Source organism: Anabrus simplex, chromosome 4 (genome assembly GCF_040414725.1).
Source record: "Anabrus simplex isolate iqAnaSimp1 chromosome 4, ASM4041472v1, whole genome shotgun sequence".
NCBI lineage: Eukaryota > Metazoa > Arthropoda > Insecta > Orthoptera > Tettigoniidae > Anabrus > Anabrus simplex.
The window spans coordinates 238,244,433-238,267,431 of NC_090268.1; the positions used below are offsets into that span (position 1 = coordinate 238,244,433).

General features: G+C 38.7%; 1 protein-coding gene across 3 annotated transcripts in view; it reads left to right on the plus strand.

The window, feature by feature from the left end:
- LOC136871834 (alpha-aspartyl dipeptidase) overlaps positions 1 to 22,211 on the plus strand; it is a 57,637-nt gene extending 35,426 nt beyond the window's left edge. For 2 of the 3 annotated variants that reach the window (XM_067145458.2, XM_067145460.2), the window contains exons 4-7: positions 10,987 to 11,160; positions 11,245 to 11,387; positions 17,352 to 17,420; positions 20,665 to 22,211. In XM_067145458.2, the coding sequence (XP_067001559.1) occupies positions 10,987 to 11,160; positions 11,245 to 11,387; positions 17,352 to 17,412 (378 nt within the window). In that variant the 3' untranslated portion in view covers positions 17,413 to 17,420; positions 20,665 to 22,211. The remainder of the gene's footprint in view (positions 1 to 10,986; positions 11,161 to 11,244; positions 11,388 to 17,351; positions 17,421 to 20,664) is intronic. The other variant, XM_067145459.2, reaches the window with a different exon arrangement.
- Positions 22,212 to 22,999: the final 788 nt, after the last annotated feature.

Below are 22,999 nucleotides of genomic sequence, written 5' to 3' on the forward strand. Positions count from 1 at the left end.
ACTACTCTTTATTGCCTATATATGTCTATTTTAATCTATGTTAGAAATGAGCAGCTGGAGATGTCTCTCAAACATATCCTGCGAATGTTTTTTGATAGTAATGTAATTTAATCGCAGATGTGATTAGAATATGTATTGAAAAGGTGGAAACCTCAAGTCCTTTATTTCAAAGCATCTCATTGTCAATGAAGCTTTTAACTTGTAATAAGTAGTACGTTCCGAGTTGTCAGTGGAGAGAAGGCGTGGAATGTCATTAGTAGGATGTTAAAAGGTTTGTTTTTTTCACCTATTCAATACATATAAATTTTATAATTTAGGAATTTATTGTAGATTCCACTTGAGACATGTTTCGCCCTTCATTGAGGGCATCATCAGTCAAAATATCACCTCAAGGTAAAAAAATCAGGTAACTGGTTAGTAGTAGACATGTACAAAATAATACATATTATTAACAACATACAAAAATTAAGTAGGGGAAATAGTTGCACAAAAGTGATGGTTGAACATGTAGGTTTATAGATGAAAGGTCAGCACCAATGCCTAAAAATAACATAGTAGAGTTCTGCAGTGGTGCTCTGGAGAAACAGTTGACGCAATCATATGATAATAAAAAGTTAAAAATATTTACATTATAACAATTAAGGGAGAAAAGGTGTAGTGTTTGGCGTCAATGTTTTTAACCTACAATTGATGTCAAAGGTTGGTAACTATACAGTATTTACATTGTTCTATTGAACAGTTGAGAAAAAGTTTTAAAAAATATTTACATTTAACATTCAGCGTAAATGTTTGTAAATAAAAACTAATGTCAATGGTTGGTAACTATTAGTAATTACATTATCTAATTGAATAGTTGAGAATTTACAATTAAATACATATTTACACAAGAGCAGTTGGTGCGCAAGGATAAAAAAAATTTCTAGTACCAAGTGCGTCCTGATGTTTTAGAGGTTGGAAGAAGGAAATAGCATTGATATTTCAGAAAATGTAGAGCAGTTTATTTTAGTTAAAAAGCACCGGGGGTAGGGAAAATTTCATAGCCGTATGAGGTTTTTTAGGCATCAAACTGAAAGTTTTCCGGTTGCAGCGCCGAGATCGGGATGGAGACTGGTCAGTGTGGCTGGAGATTCATGGGTAATCCGTGCGTTTGAACGGCAACAATGGTGACAGTTAATAGTGGGTAATTGCTAATTAGGAAAAATGTTGCGGGTTGAGACTTCCGCTTATTCTTTTAGTTGACTTCTGTAGCATCGATTGTGATGTGAAGACATCGGTGTGAAATGCCGGTGAGACAAAATGATGTTGTTCCGTGGAATAAAGTAAGGCGGACTACGGGATGAAGTTGTTGTTCTTTACTGGTCTGGTGAGATAGAATAGAGTTGCTTGTGTTGTGGACTGCTGCGGAGAATTAGAATGTATACAGCAACTGCAGAGTCAGAGCGTTAAAGCTGGGGTGAGGCATCTTCTTATTCTGACTGCGAAGAGGAGTCGTAGTGGCACGCCATATTTGTGCCGATGTGCGCTGGGTTCCGGCGAGTTGTTGAAAGTTGTATTGTATGAAGTGGAAGCTATCTGTAATTGAGATGTTAATAGTATTAGTTGGTGTGTAAGAAAGGTTTATGGTAAGTAATGAAGAGTGAATGTTATGTTACGTACCTGTTGTGTCGCTGAGAGGTAATTGTTGATGAGAATTGGTGGACTATGAATGAGGCTCAGTCGGTAATACGCACATACGGTTAGCAATGGCGGCGGGAGGAGTGGAGAGCTTTGGGGGGGGAGGGGCATGGGCGGAGTCATGCGCAAAGGTGAGCTGTCAGAATGGAGGAAGGTAGAGTGGAGGGGCGAGCTTGTTGTGTATAGGGAGTGCAGGTTGATGTAGTGTTGGTTATAAAAAGAGGGGGGGGGGGGATAAGGAACCGAAAGTTACGCGGATATTATTGATGCCATTTGTTAATGTGGTGAATGTTATTTGCTTGTGCTGGGTGTTGTACTGTTTTTGAAGGTCGAGTGGTTCTTATTTCTCGTGTTGTATCGGTGGGGTCGTGGTGGAGGGGGAGGTGCTTGGGTGGGAGGACGTGTGGGCTTGCTGTCGTTGTGTGTGGGGGAATTGGTCGGAAAGGGGGAGGTGGGGGGTAGGGGGGTAATTGTCGACGTGCTGGGTGAGTTAGTTAATGTGGTATTGAGGATTTTAGACGCGTTGTTGCCTTGAAAATTTATTTTTTGTAGTAAGGTGGGAATTTGTTCATAAAGGGGGTTTTTTAAATCTATTATCTCGTTGAGGTTTTTATCCTTGTTGAAGTGTTGGTCTAGATAGATGTATAGGTTCTCAAACTCAGTCATTAGTTTGCCTTTCTCGACTTTTTTTAGGATTGTTAAGTCTTGTTCTATTGTGGTGAAGTGGTGGCCAGTGTCCCTCATGTGGGTGCTCATTGCGGAAAATTTATTATGTTTTTGGGCATTGTAGTGTTCTAAATAACGGGTTTGGAAGCTTCGGCCAGTTTGTCCGACTCACCTGTTCACAATGCAACTCCTCGTACATCGGACAAACTGGCCGAAGCTTCCAAACCCGTTATTTAGAACACTACAATGCCCAAAAACATAATAAATTTTCCGCAATGAGCACCCACATGAGGGACACTGGCCACCACTTCACCACAATAGAACAAGACTTAACAATCCTAAAAAAAGTCGAGAAAGGCAAACTAATGACTGAGTTTGAGAACCTATACATCTATCTAGACCAACACTTCAACAAGGATAAAAACCTCAACGAGATAATAGATTTAAAAAACCCCCTTTATGAACAAATTCCCACCTTACTACAAAAAATAAATTTTCAAGGCAACAACGCGTCTAAAATCCTCAATACCACATTAACTAACTCACCCAGCACGTCGACAATTACCCCCCTACCCCCCACCTCCCCCTTTCCGACCAATTCCCCCACACACAACGACAGCAAGCCCACACGTCCTCCCACCCAAGCACCTCCCCCTCCACCACGACCCCACCGATACAACACGAGAAATAAGAACCACTCGACCTTCAAAAACAGTACAACACCCAGCACAAGCAAATAACATTCACCACATTAACAAATGGCATCAATATTATCCGCGTAACTTTCGGTTCCTTATCCCCCCCCCTCTTTTTATAACCAACACTACATCAACCTGCACTCCCTATACACAACAAGCTCGCCCCTCCACTCTACCTTCCTCCATTCTGACAGCTCACCTTTGCGCATGACTCCGCCCATGCCCCTCCCCCCCCCAAAGCTCTCCACTCCTCCCGCCGCCATTGCTAACCGTATGTGCGTATTACCGACTGAGCCTCATTCATAGTCCACCAATTCTCATCAACAATTACCTCTCAGCGACACAACAGGTACGTAACATAACATTCACTCTTCATTACTTACCATAAACCTTTCTTACACACCAACTAATACTATTAACATCTCAATTACAGATAGCTTCCACTTCATACAATACAACTTTCAACAACTCGCCGGAACCCAGCGCACATCGGCACAAATATGGCGTGCCACTACGACTCCTCTTCGCAGTCAGAATAAGAAGATGCCTCACCCCAGCTTTAACGCTCTGACTCTGCAGTTGCTGTATACATTCTAATTCTCCGCAGCAGTCCACAACACAAGCAACTCTATTCTATCTCACCAGACCAGTAAAGAACAACAACTTCATCCCGTAGTCCGCCTTACTTTATTCCACGGAACAACATCATTTTGTCTCACCGGCATTTCACACCGATGTCTTCACATCACAATCGATGCTACAGAAGTCAACTAAAAGAATAAGCGGAAGTCTCAACCCGCAACATTTTTCCTAATTAGCAATTACCCACTATTAACTGTCACCATTGTTGCCGTTCAAACGCACGGATTACCCATGAATCTCCAGCCACACTGACCAGTCTCCATCCCGATCTCGGCGCTGCAACCGGAAAACTTTCAGTTTGATGCCTAAAAAACCTCATACGGCTATGAAATTTTCCCTACCCCCGGTGCTTTTTAACTAAAATAAACTGCTCTACATTTTCTGAAATATCAATGCTATTTCCTTCTTCCAACCTCTAAAACATCAGGACGCACTTGGTACTAGAAATTTTTTTTATCCTTGCGCACCAACTGCTCTTGTGTAAATATGTATTTAATTGTAAATTCTCAACTATTCAATTAGATAATGTAATTACTAATAGTTACCAACCATTGACATTAGTTTTTATTTACAAACATTTACGCTGAATGTTAAATGTAAATATTTTTTAAAACTTTTTCTCAACTGTTCAATAGAACAATGTAAATACTGTATAGTTACCAACCTTTGACATCAATTGTAGGTTAAAAACATTGACGCCAAACACTACACCTTTTCTCCCTTAATTGTTATAATGTAAATATTTTTAACTTTTTATTATCATATAATTGCGTCAACTGTTTCTCCAGAGCACCACTGCAGAACTCTACTATGTTATTTTTAGGCATTGGTGCTGACCTTTCATCTATAAACCTACATGTTCAACCATCACTTTTGTGCAACTATTTCCCCTACTTAATTTTTGTATGTTGTTAATAATATGTATTATTTTGTACATGTCTACTACTAACCAGTTACCTGATTTTTTTACCTTGAGGTGATATTTTGACTGATGATGCCCTCAATGAAGGGCGAAACATGTCTCAAGTGGAATCTACAATAAATTCCTAAATTATAAAATTTATATGTATTGAATAGGTGAAAAAAACAAACCTTTTAACATCCTACATTCAGTATCTTCAATACGGATAACAATGATTTTTATCACTTGCAATGTCATTAGTAGTCGAATAAGCTTTAGTGAAAGATCATTATATGAAGATCAAGTTGATGAACTGAACAAGAAAATTGAAAAGTATGGTATGAAAATCAGCACAGAGAAAAAGAAGACCCTGGTGAAATCAAGAGGAGAAAAACAAGGGAAATGCATTGTGAAAATTGGTGGTAAGAACCGTGGAATTGTTGACAGTTTCAAATACCTAGGGAGTGAATTAATGCAGAATCTGAGACGTGGACAGTGATAAGTAAGGAGGATAGTAGAATTCAAGCCAGTGAAATGAAATACCTAAGAAGAATGATATGAAAGACATGGAAAGACAGAGTGAGAAACAATGATGTTAGAAAGTCAGAATAGAAAATCTAAATGAAAGAATTGATAGGAATAAACTAACATGGTTTGGACATGTAAAGAGGATGGAGGAGAAAAGAATGCCAAAACAGATGACGGAGATGAAGTTCGACGGAAAGAGAGCGAGAGGGAGACCTAGAACTAGATGGATCGATTCAATAAAGAGGAGTGCAATAAGAAGAACCTTTTTTGTTTTTTGCTAGTTGCTTTACGTCGCACTGACACAGATAGGTCTTACAGCAACAATGGTCAGCAAAGGGCTAGGAGTGGGAAGGAAGTGGCTGTGGCCTTAATTAAGGTGTAGCCCCAGCATCTGCCTGGTATGAAAATGGAAAACCACGGAAAACCATCTTCAGGGCTGCCGATAGTGGGATTCAAACCCACTGGATACTGGACGCAATTAAGCGACTGCAGCTATTGAACTCAGTAAGAAGAAATTGGGAAAAAATGATGGAAGAGGAATGTTAGGAGAGAAGAGAGTGGGCAAGTGCCATAAATGCCCCGACCCGGCAGGAGCTGGATAAGGGGAAAGGAGGAGGAGGATGATGATGAAAGTTGGGATTCATGAGGACAAATTGCGGCAAATATTCATTCTTGGAAGAGAAATTATGAATTAGAATAATTTACCCAGGGGAATGTTCGATAAATTTCCAACTTCTTTGAAATTATCTAAAACATTTGATACAGAATCTGCCACCTGGGTGACACCCTTAAATGCAAATCAGTGGTGATTGATTGCTTGTAAAATTTCAAAGGAATACTACTTTCCTCAATAATGCGGCTGCAACATTATGTCCAATAAATTTTCCTTCACATCTAAGCCGTAAAACAAGAACTTTATTGATTTCTGTAAGTGCATATTGTTAACTACTTTGCTCAGAATATCTCTATATAAAATCTTTAGTAGACAGTGCATCTCTGTGTTGGTCCCAAAGCTCAGAAACATTTTATAGTACCGGTATTCCAAAACCACAGATTCAGAAATAACTTGGCATACAAGTCTGAGTTGCTTCAGTTCAAGTATCATGCCAAAATTTATCTCCCTGAAAAAGTTCCTCTATTCGGGAGATAGTGGGTTCAAACCCTACTTTAGGCAGCCCTGAAGGTGGTTTTCCGTTGTTTCCCATTTTCAAACCAGGCCACTACCGCTTCCTTCCCACTCCTAGCCCCTTCCTGTCCATTCGTCGCCATAAGACCTATCTGTGTCAGTGCGATGTAAAGCAACTTGTAAAAAAACAAAAGTAATAATAATCCTCTTTGTTTATATGCCTCGTGAAAGGTAGACATAGTATTATATTCAGTCTTTATATTTTCAAAATGTTTGGTACTTTTCTCTCTTATTACTAACATTCATAGAAGTATCTTTCTCTATCTTCTATACTAACTAGCAATATTGTTCCGATTACTTCATCTCCTTCCATTGGTGCCTTTTGCACTTTTTTCTACATTTATCTTGATACAGCAATTCGATACGTTAGTGTAAGTGTGAATGTGCACTTGTTCGGCACTTGGGTAATGTTTGAACCAAGGGGAGTATCAGAGTGTGTATTGAAGAAACCGTTACAATTGTTTAATGTTCCTGCTGTTCATGAAACATTTTTTGTTGCTGTTATGTAAATCACTTACTGGTACTTCAGAAATTTTGGAACATTATTAGTATTCATCATCTAGAGAAAAATCCTACTAAAAATAGAAAACTACCAGACGAGTTGGCCGTGCGGTTAGGAGCACACAGCTGTGAGCTCGCATCTGGGAGATAGTGGGTTCGAATCCCACTGTCGGCAGCCCTGAAGATTGTTTTCCATGGATTCCCATTTTCACACCAGGCAAATGCTGGGGCTGTACCTTAATTAAGGCCATGGCCGCTTCCTTCCCATTCCTAGGCCTTTCCTGTCCCATCGTCGTCATTAGACCTATCTGTGTTGGTGCAGCATAAAAGCAACTAGCAAAAAAGAAATAGAAAACTGGCACATGTGGGTAATTTATTTATTTATTTATTTATCATATGATGAATCAAAGTTATTTACATATACATTTTAATACAAAGTTTGTGGACAAATGTGCACAGTCACAAGCTCGTGCAATCTTACAATTCTAGGTTTAGTTCTTTGACCCATTCTATTGCTTCAACTGATGTATGATGGATGTCCGTTATCATTCCTCTGAATGTACTAAGAGGGCAGTCAACGACAATGTGGTGGACAGTCTGTAAAGAGGCACCACAATCACAATTTGCAGAGGTAGCCCATCCCTATTTGTGCAGCAGATATCTACATCTGCCTTATCTGGTTGGAATCTGGTTGATGATCCTAACATTATCCATTTGGCTACCACCACCTTTGATTTTAAGGATTTAGTACAATGCAGCTAATGAATTCATTGAAAGAAAATTGTCCCCATTTTACATTACTAACAAGTAATTGATGTCATACATTTGTATTATGCTTCTCTTGTTTAATATATGTCCTTGTAGTTAGCTTTATTTTTACAATTATTGAATAATTACACAGTTGTCACTAGTAACCAAAATATTGGAGAGAGTAATATAAAGTAGAATGGGAGAAAGGGTGGAAAGGAATTTTTAGAAGAGCAGTATAGCTTTCAACAAAGCAGGTCAATGATAGACCCTCTATTTTCCATGAGATTATTGATGGAAAAATAGTGGGAATATGGAAAAGAACTGGTGGTGATATTCCTTGATCTAGTGAAAGTATAAGATAGTGTTAATAGAGAAAAGTTGTGGGGAAACCCTGGTAAGAAAAGGATGTGGAAAGCAGTCAAGGGAATTAGTGAAAGCAATATATAAAAACTGTTCCAGTTGTGTCCAGACTCCAGAAAACAAATTGGTTTAGAAACTAAAGTGGACTAAGGGCAGTGTATTGACTCCACTTACTGCATATTTATAATGGTTATGTATAAAATTCTAAAGGAAGCAAAGGCAACATATAGAGGGGATATGAAAATATTGTAGTTTACAGACGACACAGTGATCTGGGGAGTCAACAATACAGAAGTGCAAATCCAACTCTAGGCTTTAAATGACATTAATTGAGAAATATGGTATGTAAATCAGTATGGTGAAGAGCAAAGTAGTGATAATGACATGTGGAGAAAATGAAGGAAAAGGAATCATTAGTATCAGGGGACAACTTTGAGGTTGTTGAATGCTTCAAATATTTGAGAAGTGAAATAATGCAAGATGCAAGGTTGGATAAGATCAGCAGAAGGGTATAAGTGAGAAATATAGTACATTCTACCAGAATGTAAGGAATTTAATTGTGGAGCAGAGAAGTTCCTATGAAATGTAAAGAGAAAATAATGTGCTAGATGTATTATACCCCCATATTGACATATGCATCAGAGACTTGGACATTGAAAGCAAGAGACGAGAGTAAACTTCAGGCCATGGAGATGAAGTTCCTGAAGAGTATGGCAGAGAAGACGAAGACAGGCAGAGTAAGAAATGTTGAGGTGATAGGATGGAGAAGAATAAATTGAGATGGTTTGAACATGTTAGGAGGAGGGAAAGATATCAAAACAAGTGTTGGAGGCTAAGATAGCCTCTGTTAAGAAAAGTGTAAGAAAACTGGAATGGATAAAATTACTGAAGAGGAGTGGTAGAAGGAGAGGCAAAGGTGGAGAAGTGCCATCAGCACCCCAACCTGGCTGGAGCTGGACAAGGGGAAATGGAAATGATGAAAATGATGATCAACTTGGTTGACGGGTATTCAAATTTATATAGGCTGCATGAATAGACACATACAGTTATTCATTCTGCAGTACACTGGCCATATTCAAATGACAATGATCCAGAGTTCTTACTTGCTCAGAGTATATTTTGTGTCCTAAATAAAACTAATTGCATTGACTTTTTAAGATCCCTCCTATGTAGACCACGGATGGCGAACCTATGCCACGCATGTCACTAGCAAACACTATTTCGGTGGCACGTCACACGAACATAATAATGTTTTTATATATGTCTTGTACTACAGACAATACATATCTTACAGCGTTTCACGTATAAGAAATAAATATCGAAAATCTAAATACTAGTTCCATCTGGACGTGAAATATGGCAACACTGCTACACTGATAGGTCCGAAAATCAAGTGAGATAACAGTGTCATTTTCTGGTGGTTTTGTATACGGACCTTGCAAACATGTTTTTGGTGCCGAAAAGAACAGAAACTTAACAAAGGTAGTGACTGGATTTTTCAAGAACGGTGGACAAGGGAATTCGGACTGACAGAAAGATCTGTTGCCTGTATTCGAAAACAATTGTATCCCTCACATTTAATGTAAAGCACCATTTCGAGACTAATCATTCAAATGTTTGTTCCATGCCAAATGAAGAAAGAAGAGAGGTCGTGTCACAAAATATTGAACATTACACAAAACACACTAGTTCTTTTGTATCATCTTTTCTGCCAAGGAATAATAAGTATGGCTGTTTCCATTTGTCTCACTGCATAGTATGGCATGCATGGAGAACCGCTTTCTGATGGTGAGTCTTGAAATAAACTTCCTTATTGATGACCGACACAGTCTTTGAAAACTAACTAACAACAAATAATTAACAGAATGAAAGGAATGCCAGCCAACTGAACTGCTGTCAAGGATAGAATAATAAGAATGAGTGAAGAAGTTTCGGAGCAATTGAAAGCTAATTTGGATAACTCCCAGGATGTATGCAGTATGTTTTAATGAAAGCATGGATGTGACCTTACAAGCAAGGATAGCTGTATTTTTTTTTCTTTTCTGATTTCCTTGCGGAAATGTGATGAGGTAGAAATAAGTTAAATTGTTGAGCATACGAACAACAACAACATGAAAAGATAATGAAGCTAATGGAGGAAGTGAAGTCCATTGGCAATATTAGTAATTTCTATTTTTATATGTAAGAATATTTATCTTTTTACAATTTGTTTTATATCGCACCAACACAGATAAGACTTTTGGCGCCGATGGGATAGGAAAGGTTTACGAGTGCAAAGGAAACTGCCGTAGCCTTTACTGTGATACAGCCCCAGCATTTTCCTGGTGTGAAAATGGGAAACCACAGAAAACCATCTTCAGGGCTGGCGACAGTGGGGTTCAAACCCACTATCCCCTGGTTGCAAGCTCACAGCTGCGCGCCCCTAAGCGCACGGCCAACTTGCCCGGTAATAATATTTAATGACGAAGTGTGCTACAATGGGAGCTTATTATTTATTTATTTACAAATAATAATATATATTCTCAAAACTTAATAAATTTAAAAATGTATTTTTTGCAGTATTTGCAAAATACAACCATGGAACATGCTATCAAATGTATTTACAAGATATATACGGTATCTTATAAATAAATAAATAAATCAGTAAATAAATAAATAAAATAAATAACATATTATGAAACATAATTGGGAATTTGGAAAGGAAGTCACGGGGGGGGGTTGTAGGTTGTAGCCATTCCTTAAAGGAAAATAACAAGTGGCATAGTCAGCAGTTGAGAATAATAAACCAGACTTAAAATGGCACACTAGTTGGAAAAGGTTCGCCACCCTGGTGTAGACAATGTAAAGGATTTGAGAACAAACCACTCCTCCCAACTCCATTTTATTTACATACTGTATATTTATTATTAAACTTTTCATAGATGTGATTTATTTTAATTTTGTATTATGGTACCTCATAAGCTTGTCTTCTGTGTTTCACCTGTTTATACTAAATGCATAATGTTTTTTTGTTAGGATTTAGTCTCTTGTCTTATATTCTTCTCAATGTACATTCCTGTATTATCATTGTTCTTCACCAGGATGGAACGCCATACATTGGGAGCAGCGCTGGTACCAATGTAGCTACTACCAGCATCTGTACAACAAATGACATGCCCATTGTATATCCTCCAAGTTTTACCGCTCTACAACTTGTTCCATTTAACATTAATCCACATTATATCGATGCCGATCCCGACTCCAAGCACATGGGCGTATGTATTATACTGAATTCTTTCCTTCATTATGTTACCAAAATATCTATTGAAAAGACACCAATGAAAGTACATTATTTACAGGAAACTCGAGAAGAAAGGATAAGTCAGTACCATGAGATTCCAGGAGTACCCCCTGTACTAGGTCTTCGAGAAGGGTGTATTTTGTATGTGGAGGGAAAGAAAGCTGTGCTCCAAGGATGTAATGGCGCTAAACTGTTTATCCCGTAAGTATTCATGTAGTTATCTTTTATAAGAAATTGTTAAAAATGAACTAAAAATAAAAAATTAAGCCTGGCTTTTTGTAGTAGTGTGGAAGATAGATATCTTTTGGTGCTGAGGTGCTTGGCACAGTATTTTGTATATATCTCTTAAAATTCTCTGTATGTAGTGTTCGCTTTGCAATTTCATAGCATATTAATTGCAACCACACCTTTCCACAAGTCCTTAAAATACCTAAGTTTTCTCTGAAGAAGGAAGTGAAATTTTAACTATGAGTTCATTTCATCAGGGGCCCAATACCTTTGTTGTAGCTCCCTTAAAACAAAGTATTCTTCATCAGCCCACTATAGGGTGGAAGGCCACAGTACTCCCGCACTCTGTAATATAATTATTTCACATGATATATACAACAAAATATATGTTACAGTTTTCTTAAATAAAGTACCATCAAGCCGGTAAAAATTAATTGTTGTAAAATGTTTGCAGTGATCTTCTGCACTTATGCTCGAAACAAGAGGCTGATGACTGTACAGAGGGAAAGGTAAAGGTTAACTTAACAATGGCATGTGGGTCTATTTATTGTAAATGCATACATAAGTAAAGTCTGAAATACTGCATAAATTGCCTTCTAACATTGCGACAAGTGCTGTGTGCCTCATGATGGCTTAGGCAGGCAGAAGAGGGGCAAACCAGCTGGATGGCCAGCAGAGAGGTCTAGAAGTGGTGAGAAAAAATAGTGCTAGGTGAAGTGGTGGCGGTGTTGTTGTTTGCAGGTGTTGTTCAAGCACTAGCTAGACACATCATAGCTGCCTGGCACATGTGAATGCTTGACCCAGTAGCAGCGACTTTGCAGTTTAAAATGCAGAACTACCACCATTTTCTTGAAAAGTACTAAAGCTACACATTCAAACTTAGCATTATTCATTCCTCTTGCCATTACCTATTCAAGGTTTTACGTTCCACCCTGTATAGTGACCAAGTATGAGGGGATATCTTATTGAATAAAACTTTTAAAGCCAGGCTGAGTAGCTCAGACGGTAGAACGATGGCCTTCTGAGCCCAGCTTGGCAGGTTCAATCCTGGTTCAGTCCTGTGGTATTTGAAGGTACTCAAATATGTCAGCCTTGTGTCGGTAGATTTACTGGTACCTTGAAGAACTCCTGCCAGACAAAATTCCAGCTACTCGGCATTTCCAAAAACCATTAAAGTAGTTATTGGGATGTAAAATCAATTATATTAATTCTTTAAACTTTTGAACTCCCACAGCTCACAATTTTGTGAATCATGACAAGTCACAGATAGCTAGTATATTTGTCCACAATGTGATAGCTTCACTGAACAGAAGGATGCAATGCTTTATTGAACAAAGCACATTTAACTTGCCATTGTCAGTGCATTAGCAGACAACATGGAGAGTGATCATGAAGAAATACACTGGACAACACAATTAATTTGGAGAAGAAGTGAGCATTGCAGAGATTCACAGGGACTGATAGCAATGTTTGGATGACATCTACTGTCCTGGAAAACCATGTACAACTGGGGTTGAAGACTGGAAAGATGATTTTCGTCAACAGAGGAGGACTGTGATGATGACATCAACCAGCATTACATGAGTAGAGGAGTCATCCTCAACAGTTACAGTGCCATGCATATTAATGGGAACAAGGTTTTTTTCATAATTTTCCCAACGGTTGACAACAGTGTGCTACACATTACTTTTTCTTTGGTCCAATGCTCTCTGTGCATTTCTTGCAATGTTATTTGTTATTAATTAATCTGTGTGGTGATATTTTTAAGTTAAAAGTATATTTATTTCGATGTGTTTCACTTATGAAGAATTTTTAGGTTTCCTTGTGTGGTTAGTAATACCTATGTCTTCAATGGATACAACTCCTAGGAAGGGTAAGTGTGATTGTAGCGTTGTCTCAGAATACTGTCCTTCCACGACACAAAGAGATTTGGCTACTAAATTTGGTGTTGGTGTAGGCACAATGAATAGAATTATTCAGTAGTACAGACTGTCTCAGTTTCACCGGAGAGAAAGGGGAACTGTGGCAGGGAAAATAAAAGTATTCCAACTGATGAACGTTTTCTCTTCATATGAAGCAAATCAGACTCCAGGCTCACTGCTGTAGACTTGAATTGCAAGTTGGAGGCAAGGGGAGTGAATCTGCACATTTCTAATATTTGTCATAGATTTCTGGCAGCTGGAATTAAAACCTACAAACCTGTAAAGAGAAATATACAGGAATCTTCTCTTATTGGCACCTAGTCATCAGGATTGGACATTGGAACACTGGAAGAAAGTTCTTTTCTCTGATAAGTCACTTTGAAGTGGAGGTGCAGAGGCGTTAATATGTGTGCCGAGCAAAGATTGTGCCAATAACTTCACCACATTTGCAACAGACCGTAAAACATCCCGTGAAGATTATGTTTTGGGGATGTTCCACACATGAAGGACCAGGACCCTTAGTACCAGTCAATGGAATGATGGAATCTGATCAGTGCATCCAAATACTGGAAAGAAGAATTGTTGGTAAGCTGCAGGAGAGGTTTCCAGAAGTGACAGAATTGTTCAGTATGGCTCCTTGCCATACTTCAAATAAAAGTGATGAAATTCTTTGGTGAGAACAATATTCATGCCTTAGAGTCGCCAGGGAACTTCCCTGACATTAATCCAATAGAAAACATGTGGGCTCTTGACTTGACTGTTCCAAAAAAATATCCATGATCTGTCTGTCTGTTAGGTCATCAGCCCAGAGGCTGGTTGGATCCTCAAATAGCACCACCAAAGATTATGCGGTTATAAGGAAACCCCAAAAACCAATGGCAGCACCAAAATGAGGCGTACTAGGCAAGATGAGGAGTGAGGTAGTTTGCCGTTGCTTTCCTCACTGGGTCAGAAAGTACTATTGCAGCACCTTTCATAACACTCAGATGCAATAGTCATGCTCTGAAAGTCATTACTCAGCACTACCCATACCCCAGCAACTTCCATAATGTCACAGCCGTGGATGTTGACTGGGACTTCGGTAGAATCTACATTTTACTCTGGCCTGTGCCTATAGGGTCTCTAATATATTCCAGTGTGGTTTCATGACGAACTTAAAAATGGTGTTCAGTATGCCAAATCATGTAAAGTAACTTATAAAACAGAAATGAGGGCATAGTAACTATTAGCAAACATAAAGATATGTATTAGCTGAATAAAAGAAACCAAACCACATGGTACAACAGCCTGCAGATTATGAAGTGTCTTGTGATCGGCAGGATTAATCCTCTTGACCATTATTCTTGGCTTGTTAGCTCAATTTATTGGGTTTAGTTTGATGCTTTCACAGCTTGTAATTGCAGACATGATAATAAGCTTTTGGGCTTTTGCCATGTTAAGAAAACAAGATGAAATTCTTAGCAAAGAACTTTGCTCCACGTTTCAGAAGAAAATCTTGTCTATTCACGAGAAAGACTGATTACTGTATCATGTCCTCATTTGTAATCATATAGGCTGTATTGACCTCGAACCAGCCTCAGATCCAGGTAAAAATTCCTGACCTAGCAGGGAATTGAATCCGGGTCCTCCATGTAAGAGGCAGGCATACTGCCCGTAACTGGGCCAGCATTAACTGAATAAACACAACAAAATATAAAATTTGTATGTTATTGTTGCATTCCAATTCATTTGCATGGGACTGTGCAGCACATTCATAGACAAGAAAGTAGTCACGGTACTTGCCAGAGGATCCCTGCTACACATTGTGCACCAACGTCTGCAATTAGAGATGGTGTTCTCCAGGTGGATTCCTAGATTCTTGATTGAAGCACAAAGATAAGTGCATGTTGATGTGAGCTCTGGTCTCCTGTGCTGCCAAAACCAAATTCAATGGGCTTCATGTTGAGGATTATGATTGGGGATGAGAATTAGTTCTATTATTATGAAACAGAGACCAAATGCCAATCAGTGCAGGGGAAGTATTTGGGAAGCCTACTCTGGAAGGAATTTTGCACAGAATCCTTAAATGGCAAGAACATGGGTACAGTGTTGTGAAACAGAGAGCAATCCTTAGTGACTGGCTGGAACCGGTGACCACTATCAACAGCTCCTCATATATGGCACTCTGATTAAAATACTTTGCACAGTTCAAAAGAAGCAGTCAAAGTGAATGGTGTTCTCCTGCAATATGAAATACACACCCGCATATGAGTTGGAAATGGTCTTCTCCCTTGAATTTATCCCACTTCATTGTCTCTTCTTCTCACCCAGTCCTTGATGTCATCTGGAGTCATACCCTCAAGGATGCATCCTCCCTCAGTGTCATCATTTCTTTGGCCACCCTCATGATCAATGGTCCTCAGGGTTCAATTCTAATGCTGTCTTCGCAACCAAAGTGCCATTCTTACGCAGTACGTGGCCATACTATTTCAGTTTATAAGGTATGGAGCCGCTCCAAATGCCATCGTCCTTCCAGGTTTCTAATGTAATCAATTTTAGTGAGTCCCATTGGCCATCAAAGCATGTTCATTTCCATAACATGTGTGTGTTGTTCATGTTTCTTTTTGATAGGACAAAACTGTCTCGTACAATGCCTTTGGACACCGCCCTTCCAGAAATTTTTGATTTTATGTACAGTGGCATTTTCCGATCAAAAAGAACTCCCATAACCTGCTGCCACTTCAACTATGCAGTGTTGACTCTGTTACATGCTTCTGGGACTGTTCTAGTATCCACACAGATCCCAGATACTTAAACTCATTTGTTTTAGGGAGATCATGCCGTTAATGTTAATTGATCCTTCATTCTGCTTTCCATATTCCGAGAACTCCATCTTCCTGAGATTAAGTGTCAGATTGTATTAGTCGAGGTGGGATTCCCAGCATTGGATTAACTCTTTTAAGTCTTGCCAAGATTTCAGGCAGTCATTATATCATCAGCATAAACCAGGTCCAAGAGTATGGAGTCTACAGTTCTGCAGTTATGGTATCCAGGCACAGGTTGAACAGAAGCAAAGCCAAAAACCACTCCCTGGTGTACACCATCTTGGATGTTAAAAAGTGTGAAGTTTGCTACGATGTTTCGGATATGGCTGGTAACATTACAGTAAAGCATCTGCCAAATGAAGTTATGTGGCACTCTATTGAATGCCTTTTCAAGATCTAAGAATACCTGGAGAAGTGTTCTCTGTTTTTCACGGTATACTGCTTTCAATTGCTGAGCTGGGACTCCAGTTGCTGCCTTATCTCCCTAATTTCCCCAACTTCACCCCTTCTGATTATCACCTGTTCAAGGCCATGAGGCAACCCCTGCATGGACAAAGTTTCTCATACTTTGAAGACCTTGAAACAACTGTACCAATGTGAATGAGACACACTCAAAAAACATGGTTTTGGAGGTGTGGAGAGATTGGTGGAGGAAATGCTTACAGATGGAGGAAAACTGTAGTGGGCCTATCTATGAGTTGTGAGTGATGGACTTCATGTACCTGTTGTGGGAATAAATAAAGTATAATTTAATATGATATGCCCCTTGTAACTTTTCCTGATTTCTTATTCACCATAGATCCACTTCTACTAGCTCTGCAGTCACTAGCCCAGAAATCCTGCTCATTCTGTCAACCCTTCACTCATAGGACTAACTTTAGTCCACTCATTTCCTTTCGTGATTCTCTAATCTGCCTCCAAGAATCCAACCTCTTGACATTTCACTGCTTAGACTCATAGAAAAACAGAATTCACCTTTCAGATGATTATATTTATACCAGAGAAATCAGTCTAAATATATAAATTTGTTGTATTACAATTTTTTGTTCATTGGGTGCCCATTATCATTTGCAAATGATCATTACCTAGAACAAAAAGATTGCATTAGAAAATCTTGAAAAGTTATCCTTAAATTATTAAGTGTACAATAGTTCATGAACTGAGCTCTACTACTAATTTATCAAGGACTAATTAGTCTGATTTATTTTCAGGGGTAAATCTCCACAAGAGTATTGTATCAGTTCAGATGTCAGTTTCCTATTGACAGACTAGCTATGACAGTAAGTATGCTTATTTATACAAGCTTAATACATTACGGTCTAAGTATGAGCATACCGAGCTCGATAGCTGCAGTCGCTTAAGTGCGGCCAGTATCCAGTATTCGGGAGATAGTAGGTTCGAACCCCACTGTCGGCAGCCCTGAAAATGGTTTTCCGTGGTTTCCCATTTTCACACTAGGCAAATGCTGGGGCTGTACCTTAATTAAGGCCACGGCCGCTTCCTTCCAACTCCTAGCTCTTCCCTGTCCCATCGTCGTCATAAGACCTATCTGTGTCGGTGCGATGTAAAGCAACTAGCAAAAAAAAAAGTATGAGCATAGCTTGGAGTAGACTTTGACAAGACACTGAGTTTATTAACTTAACCCTTGTGGTTTGATTTTGTATTGGTCCGTACTGACTACATTCTCTACTCCAACAAATTCACTGTTACATTTGAAATCAGCCTTGTCAATACTTAAAGTTATTTAATTAATAATTTATTATCACATAATACACCATACATGTTTCGAGGACCTCAGTGTCCTCTTCCTCAATGGTTTACTCAAACTACCAAATATCTCTTGGACCTATTTACTTTTAATTACAATTAAACACCAGTCACATTCTTAACAAATCCTCTTATAACCTGTACAACATATTTAATTCTAAACATCTCTTAATTGACATATAATATGTGTCATAAATAAACTAAAAAATCATCATCATCATCATCAGTGTCCCACTCCAGTCACTCTGGTGTGGTTAACAAGCCTCCTCCACTCCTTTCTGACCTTCCACTTTTCCTGCTCTATTACTTCTGCCACATCCAATCCAGCTTCTCTAATGTCCTTCCAAATCTGATCCATCCACCTTCTTCTCGGTCTTCCACCTGGTCTCTTTCCAATTCCCTTCTTGATACCCGTTCCTTTCCCATTCTTTTTACATGTCCGAACCATCTCAGTCTTGCTTTCTGTATCTTCTGTACTAACGGTTCTATATTTAGCTCTTCTCTGATTTTAATATTTTTAATTCTATCTCTTCTTGTCTTTTTAACCGATGTTCTTAAAATTTCATTTCTACTGCTCGGATCTTACTACCTTGTCTCTTATTAGTTACCACTGTTTCTAGTCCATATGTTACAATTGGTATGAAATACTGTTTTATATAATGTTAATTTTGTTCTCTTGTGTACTTTGTCATGCCATAAAAGCTCTCTGACTTGATGATGAAGTGTTGTACCTTCACTTAGTCTGTTATTAATTTCAGGGTTGATTTCATTACTTCCATTAATAATGCTACCCAGATATGTAAACTGATCTACATTCTCTAACTGTTCTCCATCTATGTTCACTTGGTTTCTCTTTTTCTCTTCTCCACAGTGCATGACAACAGTTTTCTTTTTACTAATAACCATTCCAAATTCCTTCAGATCTTCACTCCAAATGTCCAGTCTCCTTTGTACTTCCTTTTCTCCCTTTCCCCAAATCACATCATCTGCAAATACCAAGGCATTCACTTCATCACTACTGATACTCTCTTTTACATGTTTTATGATTTTATCCAGCAATATAATAAACAGTAATGGGGACAGTGCACTTCCCTGCTTGAGACCCTTTTTTTATTTTTTTATTATTATATAAAATGTTTCAGGGTCACCAGTCCCCACCTGTACACTGCTTTTACTCTCATGATACAACAGTTTTATCTTGTTAATTAATGATTTTGGTACATTCCTTTTCAGTAGGCATTCCCATACATGTTTTCTCTTAACTGTATCATAAGCTTTTTCCAAATCCAAAAATACGAAGATGATTTCCTTATTCCTTTCCTGACGTTTTTCCATTATCGTTTGCACTGTAAATACCAAGTCTATTGTTGATGTATTCAGTCTAAAGCCATATTGTTCTTCCTCTAACTGTGTTTCTATAATATCCCTCAGTCTTTTGTCTATGACTTTCTCCATTTTTTTTAGCCCATGTGATAATAGGCTTATACCTCTATAACTTCACATTTCTTCCTATTTCCATTTTTGAACAATGGTACAATGCTTTCTTGTTGCCAATCTTCAGGTATCCTTTCATCCTTCCATATGGCATTGAGGGCTCTGTATAGCCACTGTAGTCCAATACTTCCTGCTGCCTTATCAGCACTGAATTGTCCGACTCGTTGGCTGAACGGTCAGCGTACTGGCCTTCGGTTCAGAGGGTCCCGGGTTCGATTCCTGGCCGGGTCAGGGATTTTAACCTCAATTGGTTAATTCCTACGTCACGGGGGCTGGGTGTATGTGTTGTCTCCGTCATCATTTCATCCCCATCACGACACGCAGGTCGCCTACGGAAGTCAAATAGAAAGACCTGCACCTGGCGAGCCAAACCCGTCCTGGGATATCCCGGCACTAAAAGCCATACGACATTTCATTTAGCACTGAATTAGTCTTTTCCACTTGCTGTACCTTTGGTCATTGCTTTCACTGCCCTTTCAAGTTCCAACCATGTTATCGGGTTTTCTTTTTCTCCATCTATTATTTCCATTTTCTTATCTCCTTCTTCCTCCGAGCAGTCATCCTCTTTATCAAGTTTTTCAAAATACTTTGCCATCACCTTCTGAAGACCCTTCTCGTCATGTACTATGGATCCATATTCTCTCTCTAATGCCTTGATTTTTTCTTGATTTATTCTTTTTGATTGTATTACTCTGTATAAAATGCTAAAGAAAAGATAATTTTATAATTTAATTAATTTGTTTCTTTTTCAGGGATAATCTGTTATGATATATTTTATTTTTCAGGTACGGTATTTACTAAATTTCATTTATTCATAAATTAGTTTTGTCAGACTGAAGAACCTAACAGTTATAAATTAATTGAGTCAAAACTGAAAAGAAATGGCTTCCGCTATAACAAAATTAGTCAATGAAAGATTACAAAAATATTGACTGGCTGATCTCTCCTTTTTTAAATTTTTCCTGCATCAAATGGAGGCTGCTTTGGAGACAGAGACTACCATGACAAAACATTAGGTTCAACAGTTGCAGTTTAATACAGGCATGTTAGCAGTTTTTTGTAATTCGGGCGGCTGAGTGGTATTCCAATATTCTTGCGAAGCCCCTCATTACATTGGTTGCATTGTCGATCATGAAGGCCTTAATAACCCAAATTGTTTTTGTACATGTGAAATTATGAACTTGTAGACATGTCAGATGTACTACACTGGAAGTGTTTTGTGTGTGTGCTTAATTCATGTATTTATGGTCATCTATGTTGCAGGTTGCTGTGAATGTTCAGCTTTAAAGAACTCCACTTGAGATTCGCCCAGTAACTTGTATGATATTTCATTCATTCATCTTCAAGAGCAAGCTGTAACAGATTATAAGCAGTGTTCATGTCTGTATTGAAAACTGCAAAATGACGCTTTATCGTAGATTGACAATTGTAAAGCAGTAAGGAAGAGAAACAGAAAGAATTAATAGCTGGGATGAGCTCGAGTATATGAATATTTGCTCTATTGAAAATATGTTGCTTTTTGATCAATTTCATTTTGATAGGTTATTTTAAATAAAAGTGATTTATTTTATAAAAAAATTTTAGATATGAAAACTTCTTACTGTTTTTAAGTTCTTTTGTTTGAATGTAATGCACGTACACAGTCAAATTACATTATCATTACCACTTGCTAGTATCTAGAGATAACTGGGTAGATGAACTGGCAGTGATTCATTCAGATGCTGATAGGTTTCCATGGGTAGCTGGAGCCATGCTGTCTGCGTCCCACAACTGTTGAAGAGTGCGGGGCGGATGAGACAGGTGGCGAACATGGCAATCGAGGTGATCCTGCAGATGTTCAGTTGGATTGAGATTGATGCTGTTTGGGGGCCAGAAAAGAACTTTGAATTCTTGATCATGCTCTTCCAATCACTTGCAGACACTTCTGACTGGCAAGGTGCATTATCATGCTGGAAGATTGCACCCTCCCGAGGCAACACAATCGTCATTTATGAGTGGACGTGATTGCCGAGGATGCATTCATAACTTGGTCGATCAAGAGTGCCTTCCACCTGTATGATAAGACCTAGAGAATGCCATGAGAACATTCCCCAGACCATAACCCTGCCTCCACAGTCTTTTGTTCATCCAGCAGTGTTTGCAGAGTGTTGGTTCTCTGAAGTTTCTCACCAGACACGCTGATGTCCATCTGGTCTATGCAGCTGAAAACATGACTTGTGAGAGAAGGCTATGTGGTAGAAATGTGTCTGGATGTTCCTTGATTCATTTGGATGGTGAGCTGTTCTTCTGTATCTTGTTGGTTGGCCTTCACACACCGTTGTAATTGACATTCACCTTGAACACCCGTAGTGCGTGGAGCTCCGCTGTTCTTACGACGGTTATTACCAGTGGTGCCATTTGTCCAGTCACAATACACCTTTACCACAGAGGCACACGGACTGTTCACAAACGTTGCTGTTTCCAAAATTCTGCCCCCCTTCACCCAAAAGCCGGGTATCATAACTTTCTGCAACTCAGTTGAATTGCTTCCCATACCTATCACAGCAGGAAGTGCAATGTGTATACCTGCTTCTCCAGCCCATGTGATGGGCTACAAGCTGCAGATGGCACTTCTAGCAGGTGGTCATGATAACATGATCTGAGTGTGTAAATATTTTTAACATTTGTTTTAACTTTCTGTAATAAAATTAAATTAATTTTGATTCATTTGATATGTCAAGGTATAAAATATTGTATAAATTTAATCCTGTTGTTTACTGACGTATGTATATGTTGTTTATAAACAATAAATTATTAAAGATGACAATGAACAGTGAGGATATTTTGCAGTGCTTGTATAAACTCCTTCTGAGGTACATCTTCAGTTAATACTAGAGTTGTTAGTTCTCCCATATTTCCTGGGATCCTGCATATTTCCTGCCCCATTATTTTTCAGGCTTTCTCTATTTTACTTCTTTAATACTGTTAATATGCTATTCCACACAAGTTACATAAAATATTGATTCATTCTGTTTCCACCCTCAGTATTACACCTTTCATATTGCATTTTCACCACATTGCATTGTCTTCCTATGGGATGTTGTTCTGTGGACTATTTCAGTAAATTATTATGATAAAATACTACCAAATGAAAAAATACACTCTTGAGCAATTGAATTAGAGGTAGCTGTCATAGTGGGGAAACAGTACGGTGCTGTGCTCATCCCAGCGAATGTAATAGGAGGGCATGGCATGTACAGTGAGGATGTCAGATTTTGTACCGGCTCTATGTATAGGAGTTGACTACAGGCTGGGTAAGACATGAAACCTCAGTGCATTTGATTGTGGCCAGACATATGGGCCACTCCATCTCTGAATTAATGCACACTGTGGGCTTTCCAAGAGCCACCATAATATGGTATTATCAAGAGTGTACCGTGAGTACGTGAATTCGGGATAAACTACCACTGCCAGGGTCAACTGTCGCCATGTACAACGTGTTCATGTTAGGACTGCAAGATGCTAATTAGTTTATCAATAATATCACCTATTCAATACATTAAAATTTTAAACAATTAGGAATTTATCATTATTAGCATATGAATGTGAGACGTGTTTC